Source organism: Paralichthys olivaceus, chromosome 9 (assembly GCF_024713975.1).
Source record: "Paralichthys olivaceus isolate ysfri-2021 chromosome 9, ASM2471397v2, whole genome shotgun sequence".
Classification (NCBI taxonomy): Eukaryota; Metazoa; Chordata; class Actinopteri; order Pleuronectiformes; family Paralichthyidae; genus Paralichthys; species Paralichthys olivaceus.
The window spans coordinates 10,500,680-10,528,524 of NC_091101.1; the positions used below are offsets into that span (position 1 = coordinate 10,500,680).

At 40.5% G+C, this 27,845-nt stretch overlaps 3 protein-coding genes across 3 annotated transcripts; 2 read left to right on the forward strand and 1 right to left on the reverse strand.

Annotated features, from left to right (window-relative positions):
- Window positions 1-60: 60 nt before the first annotated feature.
- LOC138411472 (uncharacterized) lies at window positions 61-2,737 on the forward strand. The gene is made up of 3 exons (XM_069531934.1): window positions 61-465; window positions 1,158-1,231; window positions 1,801-2,737. The coding sequence occupies exons 1-3, from the start codon at window positions 162-164 to the stop codon at window positions 1,906-1,908; spliced, it is 486 nt and encodes a 161-aa protein (XP_069388035.1). The 5' UTR covers window positions 61-161; the 3' UTR covers window positions 1,909-2,737.
- A 6,760-nt stretch (window positions 2,738-9,497) lies between these two features.
- Window positions 9,498-11,567, forward strand: LOC109624445 (homeobox protein MSX-2-like). The gene is made up of 2 exons (XM_020079105.2): window positions 9,498-9,924; window positions 10,549-11,567. The coding sequence occupies exons 1-2, from the start codon at window positions 9,636-9,638 to the stop codon at window positions 10,995-10,997; spliced, it is 738 nt and encodes a 245-aa protein (XP_019934664.2). The 5' UTR covers window positions 9,498-9,635; the 3' UTR covers window positions 10,998-11,567.
- Window positions 11,568-25,470: 13,903 nt separating this feature from the next.
- On the reverse strand, window positions 25,471-26,875 carry drd1a (dopamine receptor D1a). Its single transcript, XM_020079345.2, has one exon. It carries the CDS (start codon window positions 26,732-26,734, stop codon window positions 25,616-25,618), a length of 1,119 nt encoding a protein of 372 aa, XP_019934904.1. The 5' UTR covers window positions 26,735-26,875; the 3' UTR covers window positions 25,471-25,615.
- Window positions 26,876-27,845: the final 970 nt, after the last annotated feature.

Below are 27,845 nucleotides of genomic sequence, written 5' to 3' on the forward strand. Positions count from 1 at the left end.
TGTTATTGTATTATATACTGTGCATAATAATAATTATACTGCCACCTGCAGGCTGACAGTTCTACAACAAACCCTAGTACATGAAAACTCGTCATGTGTCCCCCAGTCTGTGGTGTCTCAGTCAGAGTTGCCTGCAGAGTTCAGACTTGTAGAGGGAGGAGATGTCTCCAGCTAAGACTGTGTATGTCCCCAGGTTTGGGTCTCAGCTGGGCTCCAGTCAAAGAGAAGAACCACAGCCGGACCCCACCGTGGTCCAGCCCGAGTCCCAGAGCCAGCAGGTGGACAAGTGCAGGAAGAAGAGAGATGGAGGAAGGAAACCTCGCTCCATTTTAAAAGTCAAATTACCAACATTTAGCACTCGCGGTTTACCCAAGAAGAAGCCGACGCAGGAGGACCAAACACCTGGAAGATGGACGCCCGAGCCTGCCGAAAACAGGACCTCTGTGACCGCAAGAGGGAGCCAGGGTAATGTAGCTGCTAATGATAGCTAAGAGGGTAGCTAGCCCCTGCTAACAGGACTAGCTAGCTTCTTAGCTGCTAATGTTTTCTGAGAAGTCTGCTAGTCCAGTTAGCTGGTGTTAGCTAGCTTCTTAGCTGCTAATGTTTTCTGAGAAGTCTGCTAGTTGGTCAGCTGCTGTTTTGGGACTAGAATTATAGTTTGAGACTGTTTATCTTGAGGGTACAGGAAAAAGTTTTTAATGTTAAATTTAAAATATGAATATCTTTCGTTCACTGATACTGTCCCTAAAAAAATAAGTACATATGAAACCCTATTATTAGGTGTTTTCTAGTTTCATACTTATTTATACCAAGAGAAAACTACCTAAGAAAGAGAAGTGTCTGTTTGAACTGTACGTAAATTGCTATGTTTATAAAAGGTCATGTGGGGTCGCAAGCTAAAAATGCTTGGAACCACTGTCATAAAGAAATTACTTCTGCAGCTAACTACACTTAATTATCATGCTAATATTCTTCATGTTGTTTTTGTTGTTGTGGACAAGACTGTGATGGTGTCCACCCTCAAAGTTAAAATGGATCCGCTTTATACAAAGATGGCAAAACTAAGCATATATGAGCTATAAATAATCTTTCAGTAAAGTTGGTATACTACACTGTTAGCAGAGGAAACCTCATATTCACATTTATTTTGATCACAGATGCTGACTCTGTCCGTGGAGATGTTTTCTTCTCCCAAAGATCCACTTACAGAGCCACAAATGAGAAGAAAAAGGTAGGCCCCATGCAGATGATACAGTGTGTGCAGTGACAACGAGAGAAAACATTCAAACCAGAATTCACCAAAACACACTTTAGATTCAATACAATGAAAACAAAAAAAATCTAACATGTCAGTTTTGTAGACCCACTGCACAACATATCCAGAAATGTACATCACTGTTCACACATTTGACATCTTAAATCAATTTTAATGACTAGTTTCCCCTTTGAAAATCCTCTTTGGCAGTGAAGATATTAACTGCACTGGTGACAAAAAGCAGAAGGGTGGGCTGTGAGTCACACCTCTCGTGACAAACATGGTTATTACTCCAGTCACTCCCTGATTGACTTTTAGTGATATTATAGCATCTTGGATTTAAACATTAACTTCTGCGTCAAGCACCAGTGTAATATTATCTAAAGCCAACTGTTTGCTTACTTGCTGCTTGTTCATTTCACATTTTTGTTCAGAGAATGTATCAGTAAATATTCATTGAATTCTCATAACCACACATGTACAATGTGTTCGCTGTACCCATGAACTAGACCATCAAGCTCTTCTATTCCTTTATTCCTGGATAGGCCACGCTGGCAGTTCTCAGAACCATCTCCAGGATGCTGGAGGAGAACCATCTTATCAGGCAGAGACTCGTCGCCCTCACCCAGGCCCACTTATGCTGCACTACCTGAAATAGCTGGTCACCATAACTCTAATCTAAAACACGTCATCAGCGTTTCTCCCCTGTTCGCAGTAGTGGATGCATTTACTTCCTTAAACATATTGTGTTATAAACCAGTGTTACAGTGTTTGGTGGTTTAGGTGCTTAGTAGGACTGTGCTGTGAAACCATAACCAAGGTTACACAAGGTTCTATAGACAGTGTTGTTTCATTATAAGAGGATATTTCAAATCTTTGCGCTAATTTATTCACATTAGTATGAATACTTAAACATTTTCCCCTCAGAACAATAACAAGTGAACAAAATAGTCATTACTCTATAAACAACGTCTTGTCATTTATGATATTGTGTCCGTCCACATTACAGGATTTACTATTACATTATCTCAGGTAAAACTCTCTTTCTGATCCACCAGAGGGCACCACTTACCCTCGCATTTATGTCTTGTAGTTTCAGTTCCTGGTCACAAAACACTATACAGTATAATTTTACAGTGAAGTAATTGTACTACCTTCTCCTAGAAAGGGCACAAAGCAATTTTAGCATCAGGTAACAAATATCTGTTGCAGTAAAGCGTCATTTTACACTTCAAACCACGGCCTGTGTCGCACTATTATGGATTGAAGATTTCCCTGAGTACAGTTTGTTTTAAAAGCCAATATGATCATAAAAGCTGCTACTCTGTTACCAAACGAGCTTAAAGGAGATATGATTTTTGATTTTTTAATATACAATATAATATTATCCTATAATACAGGATAAATTCAACTAGTGTTTTTGTCACTGTTATTGTTATTTATAGCTTTAATAAAAAAATTGGTGAACAATTTTGAGTTGCGGCATGAACTTGTTTATTAAATGTTTAGTGATGGATCTGCCACCCGAGGTTTCAGGTTCCCGCTGGTTATCGGGATTTATATCAGTAAATCCACTGGAGAGCAGCATGTGGCTGTGATTATTTTAACTGTAAAATGATTGTTGTTAAACCATGGACAATTAACTTTAAATTGTTCTGCAGTTTCTCAATGTTTTGATTGATGAGCCTCATTGCCTCTGTGTTTAGAGGCCAGTTGTTTCAGCCCCTTTCTACTCTGAACTCAACATGGCAGACTTAACAGAGTTCTCATTACAGTTCATACAAGTGTTGCCTCTGGAAGTACAGTATGTGCTTTAATACAGAGTACTTGATGCTGTTAGATAGTATGCCACCCATATGTACTACAGCTGCAAATACCTTAATACATTAAAAAATACTTTTGTTGCAGCTTTTGATTTTTTGTCCCCAAAAACATTTTGGTCACTAAAGTGAGTAACTTTCTCTTCGTTTCATTAGCAACTGCGGCCTATCTTTTAAAAAGTTTGAAGATGAGCTACAATCCAAATAATGACTTTCTGAAAGTTACTGCAGCAAAAACTTGCTGGTTTTAACAACATTGTTTAAAAAGTGATTTGGGTCATTATCACTTCCCTTTGAGTAATAAAACTACAAGTGGCTTGGATGTACTGAGTAATGTAATTATATTCAGCTTGTGTGAACATAGAAAATTAATGATGCTTTAACTCTGCATCAAAAACAAATCATCAAGTTCATCGGCTGATTTACTCTGCAGCAAATAGATCTGGGTTTTTTTTGAACAAGTAAACAGGCAATTTATTGTGATTGTTTTTATAGCATTGAGGATAAATGACTATTGTCATGGTGATTAGCAGTTAAACAGGTCTTTTAATCAGAGCTGTGGTCTGAAAGGAGACTGTGGCGACTGTACCTCCAGACTGCTGAGCCTGTTGAGTGGAGGTTTGCTGCATTGGTTCCATGGCCGAGGAGGCCTTGGTTTGTTATGCAGTTTGAAAGCAGCTGGTTTTGTTGTTCTAAACCAGTTCAGGAAGTAGCACAGTTAGCAGAAATGGGAGATGAGTTGGAGAGATTAATAAAAGACTAACACCTACTTTACCACTTCCTGACTTAGATGAGTGTGATAAAGAGGACTTGGTAATGTGAGCAGATTTCAGAGTTGACTGTGCACTCTGGCAGGATATGTCTTCAATACAAACTGACAATGCACAATCATTCAGTTTCATTTTTTAAGTCTAATCCCAGACCAAAATACACAGAACAAATTATAAACTGGCTGCACCTGGATTTACCTTTCACTGATTATAGATGCACAGACATGTTTATGTGTACTTTTTTATTTAGTCGATTGATAAATTATTTTCATTATCTACATTGAACTGTCCCTGGTGTTTGGGCCACATGGGAGCTACAATCTTTTGTCACTGTGTGAAGTTGATGGCATATCTTCGTCCCATCTTTTAGATTTTTCATGTGAAGGTTTGACATATGTAAAAAAACATATGTGCTTCATATATATTTTTGAGTTTAGATCCACCTCTCTTACATTTCTATTATGTCTTCAAAATGAGTCAGACTTTTTTTTTCTATGCATCTCACATAGAACACATGTAGGTCTGTTTTAAAAATACAGTTACTGGCTTCTTAAAATGTAGAAAATACAATAATCTGTTCAAATGAGAGATTGCTTGAGGCCTGATGAAAATGTTTTGAATCACACTGGAAGTCAAAGAGAAGAACCACAGCCGGACCCCACCGAGAGTCAGAAGCCACCATCAAAACCCTGCCATCATCCATTACTGTTCTGATGTCACAGTGGGAGCATCAACCTAGTGAACATCACTCTGCTCTAATATTTACTCCTGCAACTCTGGTAAGTGACCTCTAGATACCATCAGCTTCAATTGTACTGTTTGCTTATTGCCCATTAGCAAATGGTAGCATACAAACATTCCAAATTTAGATGGTGAACAAGGTAAACATTACACCTGCTAAACATCAAACATTATACTTGTGTGAGCATATTATAGCATGCTTATGTTAGACTTAAGCTCAAAGCTGTTGTGCCTAAGTACAGTCTCACAGAGCCAATAACATGACTGTAGACACTTGATCTCGTTGATCTGTAATCTGTCTTTGCCATAAAGGTCTCTCTTTATAAATCATGTTTAATGTTGTGTAGCAACATGTACCTTTACATAAACAACCTATAATTTAACCCTCTGGCAACCTCAAATTGTAAATCACAGAAATGACAAAATGTTATTTACACTAATTAATCATTTTCTGACTGGGGCACATATACTTGTAATTTTAGTTCTTATTAGATTGATATTTTATTATTTTCAAGCTTTGAATGACCTCTGCCATTCATCAAATCATCTTCAGAGGCCATAATGGGATTGGCAATATAATTTTGGGAAGGTGATGTTTTACCTGTGGATCAACAGTGTAATCACTCTGCCTGCAGGAGCACACAAACACGTCAATCTCACTTCCTGTAGATGGTGCTGACTAATATTTCACAATTTTTGATGTGGTCTGAAGATACACTTTGGGACTTTATGAGACCGCAGCTCATTTTGAGGTAGAATGTTTAATGATAGGCTTGTAAGATAATATTACTGGGTATATTTTGTGGTTTGTTTTCTGAGCAAATGTAGGTCAAAGTTAAAAAGTTTAACTTGCCACCAGACAATCTGACAAATACTGCAGCACATTTACATTAGCATAATTGATTTGTTGTGGTTACATGGAGATGTTAATGCTGTGCGTTTAATCAATCAATTAGAGTTAGTGTAATTTGTTTTGGCATTTTTTGTTATTATAAAGTCAATTAGTGCTGCAAGATCCCTCAACTAACAATGACGCAATGATTGCTTTGACGAAAGAACCTGAGGTAGCAGTAATAGGAAAACATATCTGACTGTAGCATCCAAGAAAATAATGATCCACTCAGATTATCGTTGTTAACCCTTTGTTCTCACTAGTCACAATACACAATGTTATCTGCATTCAAGACAGTTGTGAAAAATAAACTGTACATCTATATAATTAGGGTACTTATACATTTTTTTGTTTGCCACACTTTCATTGTGATTCTGCTAAAACCTTATTGCTGCCTTTTCTTCATTTAAATGACAGGAAAGTTATATTCACAAAAGCGTCATCAGTTCCCACAATGAATCCCTGACAGAGATCCAACTGTGACATTTAATAAACCCAAAGATAAATCATGGCATTTCTGTTGTGTTTTTGAGAGGTATGGTATATGTTAATACAGCATAAAAAGCAGGACTGCTATGTAAGAAAACTCACTGTAACAACAGTGCTTCAGTAAATACGTGGTTTTGGGAGTGGTGGGTGTCAGCTTTACAACATAGGACTCATTTGAAGGCATCAAGGCCAAAATCTACCCCAAACAAGCTCCCCTCCGTATTGGGACAAACATCTAAAGAGCTCATTTGATTTTTTGCTGTAATCCATCCTACCCTGTACTTACAATGACATTAAACAATAGTTGAAGTTTTTTTTAACGAGTAGTTTATTTTGACTGTCTCCAGATGAAGAATTGATTCAGTCTTGATTGCTCTGTGATGGCTACAGTGAGTTTGTGGGTCGATGTGTGTATTTGTGTGTTTAAATCAGTCTTGAACATGTTGCTTCATGTCAAGATGCAAACCTCATTCACTTGTTGTGTAAGACACCACAGACTGAATATAAAGATGAACGACAAAGCTCACAAAAGTGAAGCCAAAGCGTCTCAATCGCGACCTGGTGGCTGGCTGCTGTATAGGTCATGAATCCCACCCCTTCCATATTAAAGTATGGGACATAGACCAAACTAACAATTCAAACTAAATGTTCTATAATTTTTCTTTATAAGATGGTTTATATAATTTTACGTAGTTCTAAATACATGAACGTACTGTATGTCTTTCCATTAAATTGGTTTCAATTATTTATTTAATGCTATAGAAATAGGGCGAAATGTCATGATTGACAGCTCATTCTGACTCAACTGGTCAAGCGCTTGTAGTGTATCAACAGGTTCCCCCTATTGCAGCTCCATCCTCCCGATCACTACTGTCCAGACTTGGGCTCCTAATGTGCAAGATGGCAGCATTCATATCTGGAATATTAATGCTTCCTTTATGGATAATTGGAGGACATGGAGACCTTCTGTCCAGCTTTAAGGGTATATAGATAGAATCATTCAAAACAAGCTTACTCCCTAATTATAAAATGATTATAAACCTGTTTTTAATAATTATTACTATTTAAAGCCTGTGTTTGTGAATTTATGTGTAGAGTTATTCTCTACACTGTTTGCCAGCTGAGGCAATGCAGGTGAAGTGAAGCAGAAGAGAGAGCAGTGCTAATTGGTGTTTAGGGCAATCAGTGTGAGCTGAGGACGTTAGCTCTCTGTTCCACTGCTGCTCTGCACCATTCAGACATTGACTGTGTAACCTTTGGTTGGACGGTCAGTTTGCACCAGCTCTGCATTTAACTTCCCCTGTGTGTCTTCCTCCAGAGACCAGTGGACAGCAGGGAGCTAATTGGTCCTGGTTATGCAGGAATAACTACAAAGACAGATTCCATTGGTGGCAGATTATAGGGGGATCCATTCGCACAACTGGATTACCCTAAAATCATCTAAAACCAGACTAGTTTTGGTTATTCACAAATAACAAAATAATATCAGTACTTTTATTCTATACTTTAATCGAAATGTCATTCTCCTGTAATGATTAAAGAATTCTGTAACCCAGTTTGAATTACATTCACATTCAGGCAAAGCAATATTTTTCACAATATATTAGTTTTATAGTATTTCTCACATCCTAACCCAGTGGTAAAATGATTGACAACCTATGTTCTACTTAAGATTAATAAGTTAAAAACTTTTTTCTATTAGCAAAACGTGTGTAATTACATTATATGCATGCATGATGATATGGTCATACTGTTGTTATTTTAATTTTAATGTGATTTAAAAAAAAGTCAATTACTAATAAATTTGATTGTTTTTCAAACCCATTGACTGAAAGCGTGTATTGCGGTGGAACATCGATACTGTGGCTCACACCACGACCTCGACTGTACAGACTGGCTCCAAAGAATGCCGAAATTGCAAGATAGCAGATATTTTGGCGTAATTTTTGTACAATTGTAGGAAGTGGAGATGCATCATCCATCCATAGTTATCGTCTATATTCCAACCTTATACTACCACCATTATGCACCAACATCCTCCTATATGTTCCAGATAACTGTAAAGATAACTCTACAGATATTTAGTTGTTGTTACCTGCTTGATGTTGCAAAGAAGTTTATATTGTAAAAGCAAAACCCATGTGCCTTCGCACCCCATATCACCATGCATTGTGTGCGTGTGTGTGTGCGTGTGTACTTTGGTTACTATGTAGAGACAAATGATGTTGAGGCACTGGGGAGTCGAGCCTGTGATGCCACTGTAATCCTGCTGATTACAGAGAGTACACAGTCTCTCTGAGGGCTGATCACAGAGCTCTGGACAGTCAATTCACAGGTGGCCTTTGTGTGTGTGGGCATCTGTTGTTAAATGAGACACACACATAGTAAAGGAACAGACAGGAGAGTGCACTGTAGAAGTAAACTGGGAGCAGACTCTAGGACATAGTATGCAATAGGCACTTTCATTTTGCACTAGCAGCTGTGCATGTCTCTCTTTGCCTTAATGAACTCTGACTCAGTACGACATTAAGTCTTCCACTGTCATCTTTTGATATGAGTTTTGACAGGCATGCACCTTTTTGTCTGGTGTGCAGCACATTACATGAGCTCCAGTGATGACTTCCATCAGTGTGTGGTTGGAGGCAGTGTTCAGGAAGGGCAGAGCTGCTTTTCTACTTCTCATGATGTTTCCTAATACTCTAGAGCCCTACAGGTATGAGCTTCAAACAGGCACGAGACGCCTCTGTCTCCACCAACAGAGCAGAGACTGGGACTAATCGCAGCGGGCGCCACACACCTCAGGAAGGTAGCAATTTTCCTTCATTACCGTTAAATCCTGCTTAAAAGAACCGGATTCCACAGACCTAATTACAAGGTGTTAATAATAACAATGTAATGACAGTCATTTTAAAGCCTGCCCAAAACCATAATCTATCTCCCAACTGACTCTCACATTTAAGTGTGTGCTTGCCGTACAGCGATGTCTGAATTTTAAAGGCACCATAATGCTCATTGATTACCATTGTGATTCTCCCACAATTGGTGTGTCAGGTCGAGCGAGTTAGGGCTTGTATCAGGAGCTCTGTCAGCTTTTGTTAAGTGGAAACACAGCTCTTCAGATGTCACACTGATGCCTTTCATCCACAAGCCTAATTGAAGGATGGGAAAGAGTTAAGCATATAAATTATAAGTAGATTTTTTTCCTACTTATGTCTTGTCATCATTTCTCATGCATTAATCCAGAACTTGAAAACTATTTTCCTGTACTTTTAGTGTCAAACATTTGGTCTGTTGACGTCTGTAATTATGACAAAGCCTTGTGAGCTTTCTTCACGAAACAGTCACACTGTGTTCCCTAATTGTCACTAAATGGATGTGATGTGGAGCTGACCTGCTGTCTGGCTCGGGGGTGTGGCACCACAGGAATCCCATCCAGAGCGTCCCAAACACGGCGTCCAATCACAAGTCCGCCCCCCAACCGCTGGATCAGGACGCATCATTGGCTCAAAGTCCCGAGTGCCTCCCAAAGTTTTTCCAGCTCCAACTTTATCAACTTTGTGACAAGCATCAGCCGAGTTTCTGTCCGTGTGAACGCTGCGTGCTTTGCACTCAGAGTAATGTGCTCTCTGGATTGGGATTAGATATCGTTTCGTGAAAAGAAGAAAAGCATGTCTTCGCCAGAGGACTGGAGAGGTGAGTTCCCCACAGTCGAGGCTGAACAACCACCGCGACTGAAGAGGTGCGGGGCGCAGGTGTCGTGTCTGCCCTTCAGCGTGGAGGCGCTCATGTCGGACAGGAAGCCGAAGGACAGAGAAAAGAGAGATGACACTTTCAATGAAGATCAGGAGATCAGGCCGGCGATCCACCAACACTTACTATCTGTTACAAGCGAACCACCGGGGAAAGGGCGCGGTGCGTCTTGGGTATCCAGCCCCCTTAAGATGTCCACACCACCCCGTAAGTGTTTGTCTTGAATTATCCGTCAGAACGAATTTGCTTTTTAAATAATGGTTTATATGATCGTTTCATCCCTCACGATTTAGAAGAAAAACAATCAGTTCACAGTTGGTTGGAGTTTATAGCTGATGCACTGAAGGAGATTTCTATAGATCAAATGTGTCAATGCTCAGTAAACCTTTCAGTCCAGGAAAGGAAAACACATGACAGGCAGGACAAATAATATAATAATTTAGATAAACGTGTTTAAATGCTTTTCATTACGCTTTCTTCTGTTTGTGGCTGTGCCAATAGTATTTTGAAATAAAAAACATGTTTTTAAATTATGTTTTACACATTCCATCTTTTCATTAACTGTCCCAAACCCATATACAATCAGTTTACTCCCATATAAACTAGAAAACAGTAGCAGACAAACATTTTGCGAAGCAGCAAACCAGGATTTTATGATAAATCAGTCATTATTAACAACAATTGTCTTGTCAGTTCATTTTTTTGTTTGTAATGAATAACTTAATAATCAACAAATCGGTTAATTTTTGAGCTACTTGGAAATTAAACACTCATAAATGTTTCTATTAGTCCAAGCAAGTTCTAGCTTCACTGTTTTCTCATGTCCTTTAGGGCAGCTCAGTCCAGCAGTGTGCTCCTTGAGGAAGCACAAAACCAACCGCAAGCCTCGCACTCCCTTCTCCACCACGCAGCTCCTGGCCCTGGAGAGGAAGTTTCGTCAGAAGCAGTACCTGTCCATCGCAGAGCGGGCCGAGTTCTCCTCCGCGCTGTCGCTGTCTGAGACCCAGGTCAAGATCTGGTTCCAGAACCGACGAGCGAAGGCCAAGAGGCTTCAGGAGGCCGAGATGGAGAAACTCAAAATAGCAGCTGGTGTTGGACCCAAGACTGTGCTGCACCCAGGCTTCTCGTCTTTAACCTTCCCCCTCAGTGTCAACCTGCAGTCTGGTTCGGCAGCGCTCTATGGACTGGGCTGCTCGTACAGCTGCAGCCCTGTCCTCCCTGCTGCACATCTGGCCTTATACACCTCACAGGTCGGATACAGACTTTTCCACCTCTCCTGAGGGCGAGCAGCATTATTCAAACTAAATGTTGTGGATCTTTATGGAGGTAAATGAGCATATATTACGCCGTATACCTTATGAGAGACTTGTCTGCAAAGGAGCTGAACTGGAGCTGAAGCTTCTTGATCGAGGACAATATATAAGTGTCCTTATACTTGTTAAGACAGACTATGGATGGATGAGGAAACAGCACCCAACAATCTATCTTTGACGTTTGTCAATGCTGATTCAGCACGTTCACTGATAATGAAGGGAATATTAAGCCACATGTACAATATAATTGTCCTAAACATCAGCTTGCATATATTCTAGAGTCGATTGTCTACTTTTTGTATGTCCTACATGATTATTTTCTTGCTTGTCAGCCTTGAACATGCAAAGATATTTTACTCCTCTGAGAAAATGAGAGGCTCCAGTTGTATATTTGAACGTTTGGCCAAGTGAAGTATTTTAAAGCGACATATTAATTTATAATAACCCTCAGATTCCTATATTTCATGTTAAATATCAAACATTTTGAAAGTTAATATTTTGTGTTTGACATTAAACTTAAGCTTTTAGTTAACCCTCTATTTTGTCCTCTTTGCTTGTTTGTGGCAAACATACTGTACTTCTCAAATGCGTTTGTCCTGTAATATACAACCTTTAAATAGGTGTTGCAGCTGTCTTAGTCTGGTGTCCCGTCTCCTTCGGACATCTAGCCGCTTCGTCTTGTGTCCTGCTCATGAAGTGGCTGTCTGTTCACACCCAGTTCTGTGTGCGGTGGTTTTTTTTGCACAAATGTTCAGAGTGGTTAGAAATTAAAACACTAATGTTTCCTGGAAACCTATAAACGTCTGTGGAGTACATGCATATTTGGGATGTCTCTGCAGTCCTCAAGTAATGGGTGAAGTGGTTTTCTTTCCTCACTGAGCTGTGAACTCAGCCAGATAGATTTTGAGTGACAGTTAAAGTGGACCCACTTTGTAAATTCAGAAGAGATCTCATGATCTTGCTGTCTGCAACAGATGTTTTTTACAACAGACATTTTGACTTAAATGTATAAATATATTACTATTATCACTAATAAAACAAACTATGGCCCTGTTCTTCTTCTTATGGTTACAGGTTACAACGTATTCTATGGAAAAATCCAATGCAGCATGCTGGATTTCTAACTCTGGTAATAAATTGGTTAGTTCCATCTTGGAGAATCACATTTTCTGTGCCTCTGGCTCCTTTGGATTTATTGCCCTATAGAGGATGCAAAACTTGCCACTGTGGGATTTCTTACATGATCTAAGCTGATTAGTTGACCACAGCACTCAGCAGTAGATCATTTGGGTTTAACAAGTGCAGCAATCTAACTAGGTCCTCTTTGATACTTTGTCTAAATTTAAAACTGAAGCATCATCTGCTATGACGAAAATGACTTAATGACACATTGCAATTCAAATCTCAAGTTTCATTTGCATATATCGGTTGGTATCCTTTTTAAACTTTTGTTGAATATCTTCATGCTGAGCCTTACATGACGGATCAAAACATATTAGTTGGACTGAAGTGTTACCTGCTAATCTGCTTTAGAGCTTTACACATGAGATTACATGGTATATTACTGTATGCACCTCACATATACCGAGGAGAGTTGGGCCCCACTAGACCACATGGGTGGATGTTTAACAGGGTGGCCTGAGTTAAGAGGTGCTGTACTCTTTAATGAATATGTATCCAGCCAAATTTCCTCTTAAGATGTCAAATGATGTTTTCTGCAAATAGCACATCTTACATTGTCTTGATTGCATATTGCCCATTGCTATCACAGAGGTAGAGATTTATTCATGTGCTGTGAGCTATATTTTTTAAATTGTATACTTTCAGTAAACTTTGTAACGTAGCATTATACCAGGCTGTCCCTCTGCAGGCAGTGGTTTAATTGTCCTTGTTTCTGAATTCTGACTCTACAACACTATGAAATTACACGTGTAGACTCTGTGATAACAGAACAAGGCATTATATGGTCTCTCTCTCTTCCTCTCCCCTGCTCCCTCTGTAAACTTAGAAAGCTTGTCGCCATTAGCACATATTTCACAGTCCATTTGCTCCCCTCCATTTTGAAATGAAACCCAGCATTACGCTGATAGTGAGGCCTCTAAAAGCTTTGATTGCGCAATAGCCTCCAGTTTCAGATGTTTGTATTGTGAAACTTCAGTGGAAGAAGTGATCACAGCCAAAAGTGAAACGGCTGACCTGTGATGAACAAGAGCTATGGTCTTAAAATGATTTCATGCCTAAACATACAACATCAAATGAATAAAAATCACACAAAATAGTAACTCATTTTAGAAAAAGACACATTTTCAGAACTTAAAGACGGAACTAATCTGAGTAGTCAAGGAGGTTTTTAATCATGCAAATCTTATGTTCTCAGCCATGAGAGTTGTCCAAACAGCCCACAGAGGATCAAAGGACAGGTCCACTCTATTTTTGTGCAATACTCACACGTCCATATGCACACTGAAGCATTTTCCATAGCAGTAATCATTCCTTCTCAGACAAAGTCTAAAGACTCTGCTCTGTGCCAAAATGATCTCTAAAGTTCAGTCAAAGATCATTTGAAATTTCAGTATTCTGACAGAGACAAAATAACTTAAAGAAGAGATTTATTTAATAAACTTAGTGAAAAGTTGCTTTCAGACATGAGCTGAACTCCGGATATCTTCCTGAAACTATCCGGAGGGGCAGTATGTAAGCATGCAAATGACTATGTCAGTTGCTCCGCACAGTCTCCAGAGTTTCTCCTGCCAGCCACCTGGTAAAAACTCTAGATAATGTCTTTATTGTTACAAGTCTGTCTTTTCTGAATACACCGAATAGCCATGCAAATGTACATATCAGTTTATAAATGATGTTCCAAATGTTTAGGAAATGTAGTTTTGTCATTAATCCACAAGGTGTAGCAGCTTCCCAACTGTTGCTGTTCCCTAATTTCAACAGCACTACTCTCACTAAACTCATATTAATTGAATTATTCTTGGCATTCAAAAGACATTTTTGCACATTTTCTTTAGGTAATGACATATCATCGCATATAAAAGTTTACATGTTATCTAATAAGGAATCCACAAACTCTTAGATAATGCATGTTTAATTCAGCATGAGTGCCCTGGTGGTGAATAAAAGAAAACTGTTTTGTGTTGTTCCATTAGTCCGGTGGTAAATGGCATGACTTTGGGGGATGTGGATTTCTAGAGTTAAATGTTGCAGGGATAGAAGCATTTAGGTCCTCAGGCATGCATCACTGAAAATCAGTGTTACATCAATTCAGATTGAGAAAAAGACTAAATCTGTTTCAGAACAAGTAAATATTATATACATATTCATAATAAGCAGCAATCTAATTACTTCTCTCAGACTGGAATTTCATTAAACATGACTGCACATGATTAATGAATCCACTAATTGTTAAAAATGCATTTTAAGCCAAACAAAGCAGCCCGAGCTATCGTGTTCACAGAAATAAGGAGCTAATTTGGGATTCCTCACTGCCCCGCTCCTCTCCTGTCCCACCCTGTTAGGCAAAATTGAGAGTCAGAGGAACATTTCACCATGTAACTGCATGCAGGAACAAAGTTGAGATACAGTGCACGCTTCATCGCACCGTAAAAATACCCTCATATTTGTGGATCACTCCTCACAAGGGTGGCAGTAATGTGGGATACGACAAACAAAAGAGGGGCGGGGTTGTGTGAGAGTAAGAGCAGAGATTTTTTAGCTCCACACACCTCACAGGCCAGAGAGGTAAAAAGCATTGACTTTGGGTTGTTCGAAGTGCTGTCATTAAAGGGCATGCTTTCATCTAGTCTTCAAAGCTGTATAGCAGGTGTGTTTCCCTGAACAATCCCTGGTCTGTCTTCTGTCCTCTGTCGCTGTCCATGGATTTTTAACTATTGAATTTCTGGATGTCTTTTCTGGATGTCTTTTTGTCTGTCTCAGTTTTGTTCTGACCCCTTGTATTTCATGTTGCATTAAAGATAGATAGCTATTATTGATCATAATGCAGCCAGGCACACAGTCAACCTTCACCACTTTGCTGTTAATTTGATTTGTGTGCTGTATGTTAAGGCAAAAGTGCGACAAACTGAGGCATCAGGCTCAGCTGTAGTAAAGAGTTGACAGATTCCTTACTTGGAGAACTTGATCTTAACTCTAACACACACACACACACACACACACACACACACACACACACACACACACACACACACACACACACACACACTCACACACACACAGAGACACTGAGGCAGCTCTCATCCTCCATTCCCAAAGTAATGCCACCTCTAGCAGTTTCTGTCTTTTGTTTAGTTCCTTTAGCTGGTTTTCAAGAGACATTATCTTCAATCAACAACGTGACCCATTTAAACATAAAGACACACCTAAAAGCTTTGGCTTTGAGGTTATAAGACAGAGAGCTACTTCTCGGGTTATGTCTTTCTTTTTTGTAGATCTGGGGCACTGACAGCAACAAGGGAAGAAGTCTAAAAAGGGACATCATGCTCCTTTGAAATATTTCTAATATTTAAGGCCTTGAAACACATGTTATCTTTAAGTTACTTTCTCTCTTACATTCAGTTTTTCAGGCTCTTTTCTCCAACTCTCAACCCCCAATGGATGTTTCCTTTTTTTATGCCCAAGGGTGTTATTGTTGAAGAACTGTTCTCACCCCATAACCACTGGCCCAGCATTGTCTACACTGACATGTTTGTATGTCTCTGCTACTGTGGAGCCCCAATGCTCTATTGATAGCCTGAGAGTAACACGTTGACTGTTGACCTGTGACGTTAAAGAACAGTGTGAGGTTTCATGTTAGTTACTGTTTACGGTCCTGCACATTCAGTACATACTGCCCTCATTGCTTGCGTTTAGAAAGCCTGCAAAAAGCCATCATTTTCAGATTAGACCTTTATTTATTTTGTTCTGAAGTGACTTTTCCAAGAAGGACCCACCAATGTCAACTGAATTAGTGTCTCAAAGTGACATCCATACATTGCCCTGTGGGAGGTTTATACCCCTCTGTCCGAGCCTTTTCAGAGCAGCTCCATTTGTAGCTTTCACCATTGTCCGTGTCTCTTCACAGATCTGTGTGTCCGCTCAGTCTCCTGAGATCTTATGAGTCATCAATCTACCCTATGGCCTCCATTGTACTGAAGGAGACTGAGCCCTCCAAAACTCTCTGGTAACATAAGCGCAGACCCGCTGGCATGAGATATGCACCAGATACTCAGAAATACAAAGGCCGATGTGCACAGACACATGCGATTGAGATTGTATATCCCAGATGTTCCGAGCTCTGAAATCCGAGTTATGTTTCCATTTTTGAAACTGCCTACTTCATCATCTGTGTCATTTCAGTTCATCTGTGAGCTTCAGAGTCCAGAATGTAGAAGTTATAAAGCGGAGTGGCTTTTATGAAACAAGTTTTTGTTTGTTCAGTTGATCAGTCCATAATTTTGGTCTAGACCTACATATTTTAATGGATTCATTGAAGTTTGGCGAAGACATTCACTGGCCCTGGAGGATGAATGCTTCTGACTTTGGAGATCATCTACAACAGTAAATGAATTGACACGATGTTTGTATTGACATTCATTGTTCTCAGATTAGAGTGCACAGCTAAACAGTGTCATGACATTGAACCCCAAACTGCATCAGACCTGCATCGATCATGGTACCTTGAGGCCACTGGTGTTAGTTTGAGTGAGTAGGTGAACCAGAGGCAAAACGGTAATGCAATTTGAACGAAATTGTGATACATCAATTTGACTAGAGCCTGACTGATTATTATCAACATAATGCCAAAAATATGCTCAGTGTAATTTAGAAATTTTGAAGAAAAATATAATAGAATTATCTCAAACCAAGAAAAAGGCTGATGTTCATGTAATGTGGCAGCAGGTAACAAGGCAAGGCAAGTTTATTTTTATTTTATTTTATAATTAAGTACCTCACATAATGTAAAACAGGCATCGTAACAGATTGAAAGTAACATATAATGATAGAAAATAAAAGACATTAAAATAAATAAGAGGCGGTTCTAGGATCTAGATTTAAATAGTTGAAGAATCTTAACTATCGGGTGAATGTGAGTGTGAATGGTTGTTGTCTCTGTATGTTGGTGCTGCGATATGCTGGCGACCTGTCCAGGGTGTACCCCTCCTCTCACTCAATGTCCTAGATGATCGATGGATGGGTTCAAGCCCTGAAGTATCCACTGTGCCGTCATGTCCTTGAGCAGAACGTTGAACCCCTACCAGCTGCCTGCAGACTGCTCTGCAGCTGACCCTGAGGTTTGACATGTGGAGGGGCAGCAAGGAAATGAGATTTGTTTTATGTGAGTCATATTATTGTTACATGCACAGTAAGCCCTAAAGTGGCTTACAGCAGGTTGCATAGGTTACAGCAGCATTTGGTCAGCTGGTAAATTATTGAGATTTTCTTTCAGCTCAAGTCTTTGTTTCCTGTCTTGTAGCCGCTATATGAAAGTGTAGAGAACAGATGGCTGCACAGGCTCCTCTCCTGGTCTGTTGTTATTCAACAACTTTTACCTGTAAAACTTTTACCATGACACCTGCCTGTCAGGTGGAGGCCATGGAGAAGCGGTCAGTCGTCCTTTCTTGCCTGATTTTCTCTCAGTGATATCATTGTAGGTGAAGGAACAGGCCTGACTTTTTACATGGTCAGCATGGGATGCTCGATTTCCCAGTTTATGCGGTACTAACAGAAGACATAGAATGTTTTTTTGTTTATTGTCTACAACCAAATGAAGGAGCCAATGTCCCTGTGTCACACTATAACAGCTGTCTCCTGTGTGTGCGTCTGTGAGCAGTATTCCTCGTGTGGTCCCATCTGAACTTTCTAGAGGGTAAAAGAGGCTCCCACTGTGCTCCTGTTTCACAACTACCTTCCTTAAATAGACCAAAGTGTCTGCTGTCTGCTCTACCCTCCTATTCAATTGTCAACCAACACAAACATGCGGCCACGGTTCCCTTTTGATGCAACAATAAATGTTTGAGGTGTTTCTATTTCTGGACATTCAGAGTTATAAGCGATGTTATCCTGTCTGTCCTCTCTGTGCATGTCTATTCCTCTGTTTATTAATTTTACAACTGTAATGACTCATTCATTGCATCGTGTATCAGTTAAGGGAAAGAAATAGAATGAGCTTCTTTGACTTTAGATTAGGATGAAATATTTTCAGGAATTCCAACACTATCCCCTTCTTTGTTCCTTACAGAAAAACATATTCTACTTTTACTCTCATAAAAGACTAAGAAACTTTTGTTCAGCACAATGAAGATTCAGTCAAGATGTTTTCCTGAGCCTATAAAGTCCAATGTTTTTGTCCTTTAAGAAACTGTGAACTTCACTACTGAACAGTCGAAAAGTTGAAAATATACTTTCTAATCTAATTAAAAGTACTGAATCATAAATTGAATACACTGTGAAGCCTTACTTTCACAACCCAGATGGTTGCCTTTGAAATTTCAGCCTGACTTATCTCTTGCTTAAAGAGCAGAATTTGAACATGATCTCTCCCCTCCGGACATCTCTTGTTCTTCTTTCATCCGGACATGACACCACAGTGTTAGAAGGATCATGACTGTTGTCTTGGTCTCTAAATACTCAGCTTAAATCATTTGAAACAACACAGATGAACAGAAGGTTTTTGTGTCTTTTCAACATTCCGCATTCATTCTTTCAAGGACAGCGAGGACCACAAGTGCTGTGAAGCTGTTTTCTTATCGTGCACCTTGTCACAGTCTGCTCCCAGTTTCTTCCTCAACTCTTATGCACCCGCTGTCCTTATCTCCCTCCTCTCTTCACCCCTCTCCTCCTTCCTGTTCTTTCTGTCTCTCTGTTGGGGATGTTTGTTCAGCTTGTCACTGCGCCAGCACTCGGGTGGGATGTCTGTTGCTGAGTGGTCTTCTGTATTATCCTCTCGCTCTGTTAATCCCCTTTTTGGATGCACAGAGCAGAACCTAAAAAATATGCAATGGTTTCCAGCAGCCAGATGCATTCTAAAAGAGGTTTCCTCTACAAAAATGTGACTCTCGCACACTTTCAGATAGAGCACAGTAGCCATGTTTTCTGAAAGGAGAACTCCAGTGATTAATCATTACACTTCCATAAAGTCGGCAAACTCACAAGAGACAGATTAAATAAAGAAAGGAGAGGACGAGATGTCAGGACATTAACTCCCACTACAATCTTTGACGTCATGCAAAGTGTTTTTGCATTGACGTTATCAGGGTTATTTTTTACAACTCGTTCACTATGTGTAGTCCTCAAGACGAGTAACCATTTGCATGTTTGATTTTGTCACTATCTACAAACACCTTTAATGCTGCCTTCAAATGGAACTTATGAGCACATGTTGTTGCACAAAGTTGTGTGCTTGGCGTTCAAGTGGTTAAGTCGTAAGAGCGCCGCTGCTGGGCATTGGTAGCCTGGAGGCTAAAGTGAACGTTCCTATTAGCGTCTAGAAACCATAGAGGATGACAAATTAGCAAGCTGCTTAATGTAGTAAATACAAAGGCACAATGGCAGAGGACAAAGATGAGGTCCTTGGGATTAGCAACATTTTCTCAGTCTTATATTGTGAAATTTCAAAGAAAAAAAGACACTGAGTAGAGCGTATATCTCTGCCAAGGCCTCATAAATTCAAACAAGCGACAATCAAATGTACACACTCATAGATATCAGCCCACTTAATATACCTGATTTTTTTCATCAAGATTTCAGCATTATTAAATTAAATTAAATTCACAAAAATGTGTAAAAACACCATACCTCATAAAGAAAGTAAAAAAAATCCCTGGATCCGCACCATTTATTGAATGAGCTATAAAAGTTACAGGGTTCTTCCTTGGCCAATACCCAATACCCTTGACCAATAAAGTCAGTTGCATAATCCTGTTAACAGACAAATGGCAATGAAAACATAACCTCCTTGGCAGAGGGACAAGATTTACAATTTTTTTGCACATCAGCTAACATGTCACAGTTCGAGAAAAGGTTGTTCACATGGACTTGAGGGCAGAATGTGGAATGTAGTTGGACAACAGCTGTGGTTTGGAGAAATGTAATGATGTAAATGATAAAAAGGGGCAAATACAAAGTGGACGGTGAAATCTTCATACCAATACAGTTTTATAAGTTAGATCTTTTGGTTATCAGCACCTGTCTTCTCATGGTCTGCTCTGTTTACGAGCACTGGCGGACAGACAGCCTCCAGCTCAGGTGGAAGGGACGGCTTTTTCATACATTTCCTGTTTCAGAAATCACTCCGTTGCTCTGCCTCTGTCATTTCCTGGTGCCCATATTTTGCTATTTTAAAAAAGATGAGACACATCTGCACCCCTCCCACAAGCTAACTGATTAGCATTAGCATCGTCACAATTCACCCATGGGGCATCCTACCAGCATGAGCATCAACACTGGCATCATTAACAGCAGTATCTCGGCTCAGAGCCGTCTCTCTCAGACAGCACCTCTCTCCAGCTAAGCTGCGGAGCGTTGCTCGAGTGGACATCAGCCCTGTTCATCAGCAGGCCTCATTTGCACCCAGCTTAATATTCATTGTATAATTTGATCTGCTTTCACTGACCTGGTTTATTGCTCATCTAACAGGATTTTTTTTTAACTCTGCCTCAGTGACCATCTGTAATAAGATGAGGACGATATTAGAAATTATAAATAAATAAATGACTTATAAAATCTGTCTCTATTTCTATGCAGGATCTGATCTGACCCAGGTCAACTCATCTCCATGTTTGGCTCATCTCCAGTAGAGGTCACTCCATGACACAGTATGACTGTGTGCATCGAGTATATTATCTAATAAATAGTTCAAACGATTTAGGCAACATACAGGCAGATTTGCAGAGATATTAAGAAGCCACAAATGAAACAATATTAAAGAGAGGGTGCAGTGAAATGTGAAAGTGCTTGTTAGATAAATGGATTAATGGAGATGTTTACTTAACAGCTGCTGTATTCTTGTCATGTGGGAGCCTGTTGCTTCCACTTTACCTTCATATGCAACAGTATAATTGCTGGCTCTCACTCAATCTCACTTCCTGTCCTTTACAGATAGTTGACTAATTAAAGGAAAAACCTGATTAAATGAGTGAAGCTCCACTGAAGCCAGTTGGAGAGACGAATGGCTACGGGGTGCTACCAGTGGCCCGTAGCGCAGACAGTAAACAGAGCGCGGGTGGAGAAAGAGAGAGAAGGGATGTGATAAGAAAGGGGAATGAAGAGCAAGACTAAACAAGGACGAATGGGGGGGCTAGCCACAAAGGACGAACACTAAAGGTCAAAAGATGTGCAGGGCCGTCTCCGGCAGGGGCTTACGCATCTATTTTTGAAGCTCTGGATTAAAAAGCCGACTGGTGAAATCTGATTTGTCTTTACAGATTTTGGGAATTTCTTTTCTTCTGTGGTTTACAAAGACAGCGTCCTGCAGCTCTGAAATTAACATATTTTCTATGGATGACTTTAAAGTATGAAGTGCTGCACCCAGTTGTGTGCTTGTCAAGTTGATCTCTCACTGCTATCTGTTGAAAATGACTATAGAGCATCTGATCACCTCTCTGAGGAGACCAGACACAGACGAACAGAGCAACAGTTTCATCATGCAAAGTGCATCTGTGTCTGTCAACATGTTGATGTACTTTGTCATGTATACTAGTCATCAACATGCTCACTCTCAGTTATGCCCATTCTCGTGTTGTGTGAAGTATTAAAAATTCATTAGGCACGAAAGCAATTATGATAGCTTGTGAATAATACACACAGTATTTAATGAAGAATTATACAGATTATTGCAAACAGTTAAGTTGCATTTTGAACCCTAAAAATACTACATGGAGAGACAGGGTGACCAGGAAAGAATTAACTATTAACTAGCAAATGTCCAGGTGTCTCTCTCCACATGTGACCACAGAGGACGCTTCATGGCAGAAGTGGCAGCAGTCTGACTTTGGTGAAATCTGCAGAGCATCCTTTGAGACTCTTTTTTTTAGTCGCCATTGCTCGATACTTACATAAGACTCTAACGTTCTCCTTGCCCCTTTTCTTTATCTCTCCCTGTCTCAGTAAATCGTTTCCCCAGGGCCAGTCATTACCATCATCTGAAGTTGCCATGTCTAACATCACTGTTTTGACGTGCCAATCAAGAGAGACAGTATCGCTTTGAGAATCCCTGCAGCCCTACTGGGAGAAAAAGAAAAGAAAAGAGAAGATAGCGAAAGGAAACAAATTCTCATTGTTTACAGAGGATGCAGTTGACATTGCCAGGACTTTGTGTTGGGCGCTGGAGCAGGTGATAGTCGCGCACACACAGGCACACATTCACCCACACATACACTCTGTCTTGTCGCCACCTCAGCCATCACTCTGAATGATGTCAGTCATATTAATTGCTGTTCCCTTCCCGTGGCACGCTTGAGGAGGTTTCACAGAGGCAAGGACAGTCCGGGGCCCAGAGAAAGCAGGCTTTAAAGGACAACCCTGTGTGTTTGTGAGTGTCTTTGTATGTGTGTGTGTGTGTGTGTGTGTCTGTGTGTGAGAGAGAGAGAGAGAATGGGAGAGAAATTGCCACCATCACAGTATTTACAGTTTGTCATATTTCTCATGAGCATTAAGTTAATTTGATTGAAAGATTCATCCTCTAATTTAACTTGAGACTTGCTGTTCAATACTAGTCATTTATGACTCTAATCACTCTAAAATGTTCGTCTGACTATAATGAATCAAATTCAGATTTTTATGCTCACTGAGGACCAGACATGTCGACAGAGATATTCATTACCTTTAATAAGAAAAAAGCCTGATGTCAAATCAATTTTGATTTTCATGTATCATTTAAGAAACAGAAAACAGATCCGGGAGGGAATGTTCAACTGCTTCTCTTAAAATGAAATCCATGACATAACCTTGTCTGCTCTCATGTCACACTTCAACTACCTCAAGCTGCTTCTCTCAATCTGAATACATGAGGGTGTGTACATTTAAGTGACAGGTGAATTCTTCCAATTGAAAAAGTTTCTGAACCCCTGAAAACTGAAGCGTACAGTCACCTCTGTCTCATTGTTTCAGTTATGACCCAAAATGCATCAATTATTTATTATACAACTTTAATCCAACAAATAAAAGAAATAATACCAGCAGTGGGAATGAAGAGGTGTCACAGTAGCTGCTCTACTTTATTGTACCAGGCTATTCACCACAGACTGGGCCTTTCACTTTGCTAATGATGGTAATACATCACCAGACTGAGCACACACACACACACACACACACACACACACACACACACACACACACACACACACACACACACACACACACACACACACACACACACACACACACACACGTCAACATCAGAGTTTTGTGAGAGTGAAATTTTGAATGTGAGACTCAGCTGGTCCTATCGGGTTTTACCCTTTAGATTCTGGTGTGAAATGTGCTTGAGGAAGTTTGATGTGTGGAGGTCAAAGCTGCATAGTCAGACACACACACACACACACACACACACACACACACACACACACACACACACACACACACAGTGGACTTCGTGCAACTGGACAAGTACACTTTTATTAAGCTGTCCACTGAGATATTTCAACATGGCTGAAGCACATACTCTCATCTGAAGTTGTTATGAAGATAATATAACAACATGAATGCACTAGCCACACCTCTATAACAACTGAATACTCTAAAGAGATTGTTTACTGTCACGTACACACAACATATTTTATTAATGCTCACCATAGCTACCAGATAGAGTAAGTCAGTACTTACAGTACACACCAAAAAAAAAATACAGTACACATCAAATCAGAGGTAATGGTTGATAATGATGTCCTTGTTTCTTGGTCCCTTGCCAATACAATACTTATTCCTGGGTCTTATTTTCAGGGTTTCAACAGAAATTTGATGATATTATAGTTAGATTAGAAGTTTGATTCCAATAATTAGCTTCACATTTTCCTCGGCTTGCTCCATCAAAAGGTTTGATAAAAATGTACCAGCTCAATTGGTTGAAGTATAAAAAACAGTGATTTTAAGATTTTTTGTGTGAAGATTTCCTTGACCAGGTGCAGTGATATCCTGGAGACTTGTCACTATGAGGCAGCATATTGTCCTCAATGTTAGAACTTTATTTTACTCCTGGGATCTGGGAATATATGACATCACCAAAAGAAAGTACAACTCACAAGATGAAGTACCATCAGTCAGATAATCGGGATCCCAGGTTTCAAACTAATGAAATAAAAGCAACTGATGGAAATGATTGCACATTGTAAACCTCTATAGAATGAATCAACCAGATTCGTTTCAACCGAATCAACCGAATTCATTTCATTCTTTCCTTTTGCTGTCAAGGATTATTTGTGACATATTTACTATTTACTCAGTTTTACCTCTAAATAAAATGGCTTCAATAATCTGCCTAAACTGCTTGTGCTACTTACTCCGTCTGATTTTATTGTGGTGATGTCAGTATTTCCCAGGGTTCCGCTGTGGTTAGTTGGGGAGTAAAATGATAATAAGAATGATAACCAACTCCATAAAAATGTGACCCAACGTGTGATGATCCAGCATTATCCTTTTCTAATTAACTTTAAAAATCCAATATAAACGGATTTACTCAAACAAACTTCAAATACAATTCTGCCTTTAAACAAAGCTGAATAGTCAAAGACACCACAAGTCAGGGAAAACTTGTTTTGGTCTTTTCCATAAAAGAGGTAATCAGCTGTTGTCTATGAAAATTACAGGACACAAAGTAATATGAGACAATCATCCATAAAACACTTTCAACCAGTGGAACAAATAATTTATCAGATGTCTGTTGAGGACAGTTGATTTAAAGTCATACTGATATCATTTCATTTTGAAGAGATTTAAATAACAACTCTGAGACATAAATAACAATTGCTTGTGGATGGAATTCACCCTACATGTTCCTCTCTGAAAATATGATTTGGTTTGATGCTTTACCAAAGGAACCCTTAGAGACCCGGATCTTACCATAATGGTTAAAAATATTTCTGGGTGCTGTCTTACAATTTGTCGTAATGTTCATGCTGAGTGCTGCAACTACACTGTATTAAGAGGGGCATGTTTTGACAGTGTTTGGGTACGTGTGTGTGATGGTATTGAAGAGAGCAGTGTCTGACAGCATTAGGGAGTGTGCTGCCCAGTCATGGGATTATCTATCCCAGAGGCGTGTCAGCACCGCTTCGCTCCCTGGCACAACAGCAGAGAGTCTTAATCTCAATCCCCCAAATCCCCTCTGCTCTTCCTGGAGTTTCTACATTTTGAAGACAGTGTAGCGACCGTGATGAACATGGAAAGCTCAGTCTGACTGTCTGCACACAGGTGGGCTTCTCGTCTAATGCAAACACGGGTACATTTAGGGTCACCGTATCCTTCAGTCACACAAAGAGTTAGGACAGAGAGCTGTGTCCTCGTTTGAAGTTGATCAGACCGGCCTCAACAGGAATGCTTGGACTCTTAGCATTGAGGATGAGTCAGTGCTGTGAGAGAGTCATGAGTCATTTCTTGTTTAGACTGACCGTCTCTATATTGTGGCCTCCTGGATACAGTCTGTGGCAGCCCAGCAGGATGGAAAAGGCCTTGCGGAAATCTGCATTGAAGGCGTAGATGATGGGGTTGAGGGAGGAATTAGCCCAGCCGAACCACACGAACACGTCAAACGTGGTGGGGCTGATGCAGGGGAAAGCTTCCCCTCCACTCGACTGCTCGCAGAAGGGCACCATGCAATTGAGGATGAAGAACGGAAGCCAGCAGCACACAAACACCCCCATGATGACCGACAAAGTCTTCAGCACCTTGGTCTCCCTCTTGAACGTCATTTTGAATGAGCTCTCAGACTCTGCGATGCTGGATCCTCCGCCCATGCTGTCATGTCGGTTTTTGGCACTTTCAGCCGCTCGCTCCAGGGCAGAGATCCTCCTGATTTGTCTGTGGGCAATTCGGTATATCTGGGTGTATGTTGCCAGCATTATGGCAACAGGAATGTAAAAGCTTATCAAGGACGTTGAGATGGCGTAGGTCCTGTTAAGGCTCGAGTCACAGTTCTCTGGGCTGTGGTAAGCTGTAGAATTTAAACCTGAAGAGCCAGGCGACCCAGAGAGAGCTCTGTAAGATTTAGTTTGGGCCTTGTGCCAGTTGAGCTGCACCGGGATGAAGGAAATGAGGACAGACAGTGTCCAGGCTACACTTATCATCACATAGGCAACTTTAGGTGTCATCTTCCTCTCATAGCGGAAGGGGCTAGAGATGGCCCAGTACCGGTCCAAGCTTATCACACAAAGGTTCAAAATGGACGCTGTGGAGCACATAATGTCAAATGCCACCCACGTGTCACAAAAGGAGCCAAATGGCCAGAACCCAGCAATTTCTGTCACCGCCTTCCACGGCATCACCAAGATGGCAACCAAGAGGTCTGACACAGCCAGGGAGATCACAAAAAAGTTGGTCACTTTAGTGCGAAGGTGTCGAAATTTGGTGACAGCTGCACAAACTAGAGTGTTTCCAAGCAAGGTGGTGAGGATGAGCAGCGAGAGGAAGCAGGCGGTTAGGACGCGGCTTGATGGTGCCTCATCCAAAAACCCACTGTCGATGACCGTTGTAAAGTTCTTGCGATCCATCCCTGAACATGTGCAGGTTGGCGAGAGTTCCTTTAAGTCATACTGAGGAGTTGTGCTACATTATAACCACTGGAATACAATCTAGGAGGCTTCTGTGCTGCAGCCTCGCACAAAAATCTCCATCTCTGCATGATGCATGCTGAAAGATTAGATGTTTGAGGCAAACGCTTCCTGGGCTCGACATTTGGCCCCTGACTTGGTAAATTAGATCTGACATCATCTGATCTGCATTACTGAAGAGGTAGCAGTAACTTAATTCCTCAGTGTGAATGTAAGCTCCCCTTTCTGCCCTGTTTGTAGGTCCCAAACAGCTGTAATTTGAGGTTACTGCTTTTCAAAGCCACCAGCAGCTCTGTGGATTAAAGAAAGAAATGTGTTAAAATAGAGTTAGGGTTACTACTTTCTTGTTTGTGTAAGACCTGATATCTATAGGCCACTTTTATAGCTGATTATATTGTGAGTGACCATGATCCAATTTAAAATACCATATTGGCTATTTCTGTCAGAGCAGGGTTTTCCCATCTAATTATTTAGGCATGACTCAAGTGTCACGCTTCTTGATTTTCATTTCACGCCTTCAATGCATTAAGTGGCTATTCTAATTTTCATTATCACACTCACCTCTTACTCGCAGCAGAAGCCTGGTGTATTATTTCAAAATAAATGTCCCATCGCCTCCATACAGTAACAACTTCACAGCGCAAAGTCCGTCCAAAGGGCGCTCCAGGCTCCATGTTCGACAGAAACAAACCAAAGAGGAGTCCGACTCTGTCCCCGACGGGCTGCACATCGCTGACTGCTGTGCACGAATAAATAATACAAACAGCAGGATTCAAATGTCACTCAGCCATCACCGCTCCCGCTGCGTCCTCCTGCAGCCTCAGTGCGCGTCTGCGGCCCTAGACCGTGCGCTCCGTCGGCTCACAGTCTCACATGCCCCGGCGCTCTGACGTTATGATCCATTCAAATGGGAAGAAAAAGAAGAAGAAGGGGTGCGAGCATGTGAACGTAGCCCCCAGACGACCACTTATCCCACACTGCTTTACGCACAGCATGATATTCTGCCTCTTACGCAGAGAGTAGAGGTTTGGAAATGCCACAGTGCCAAATA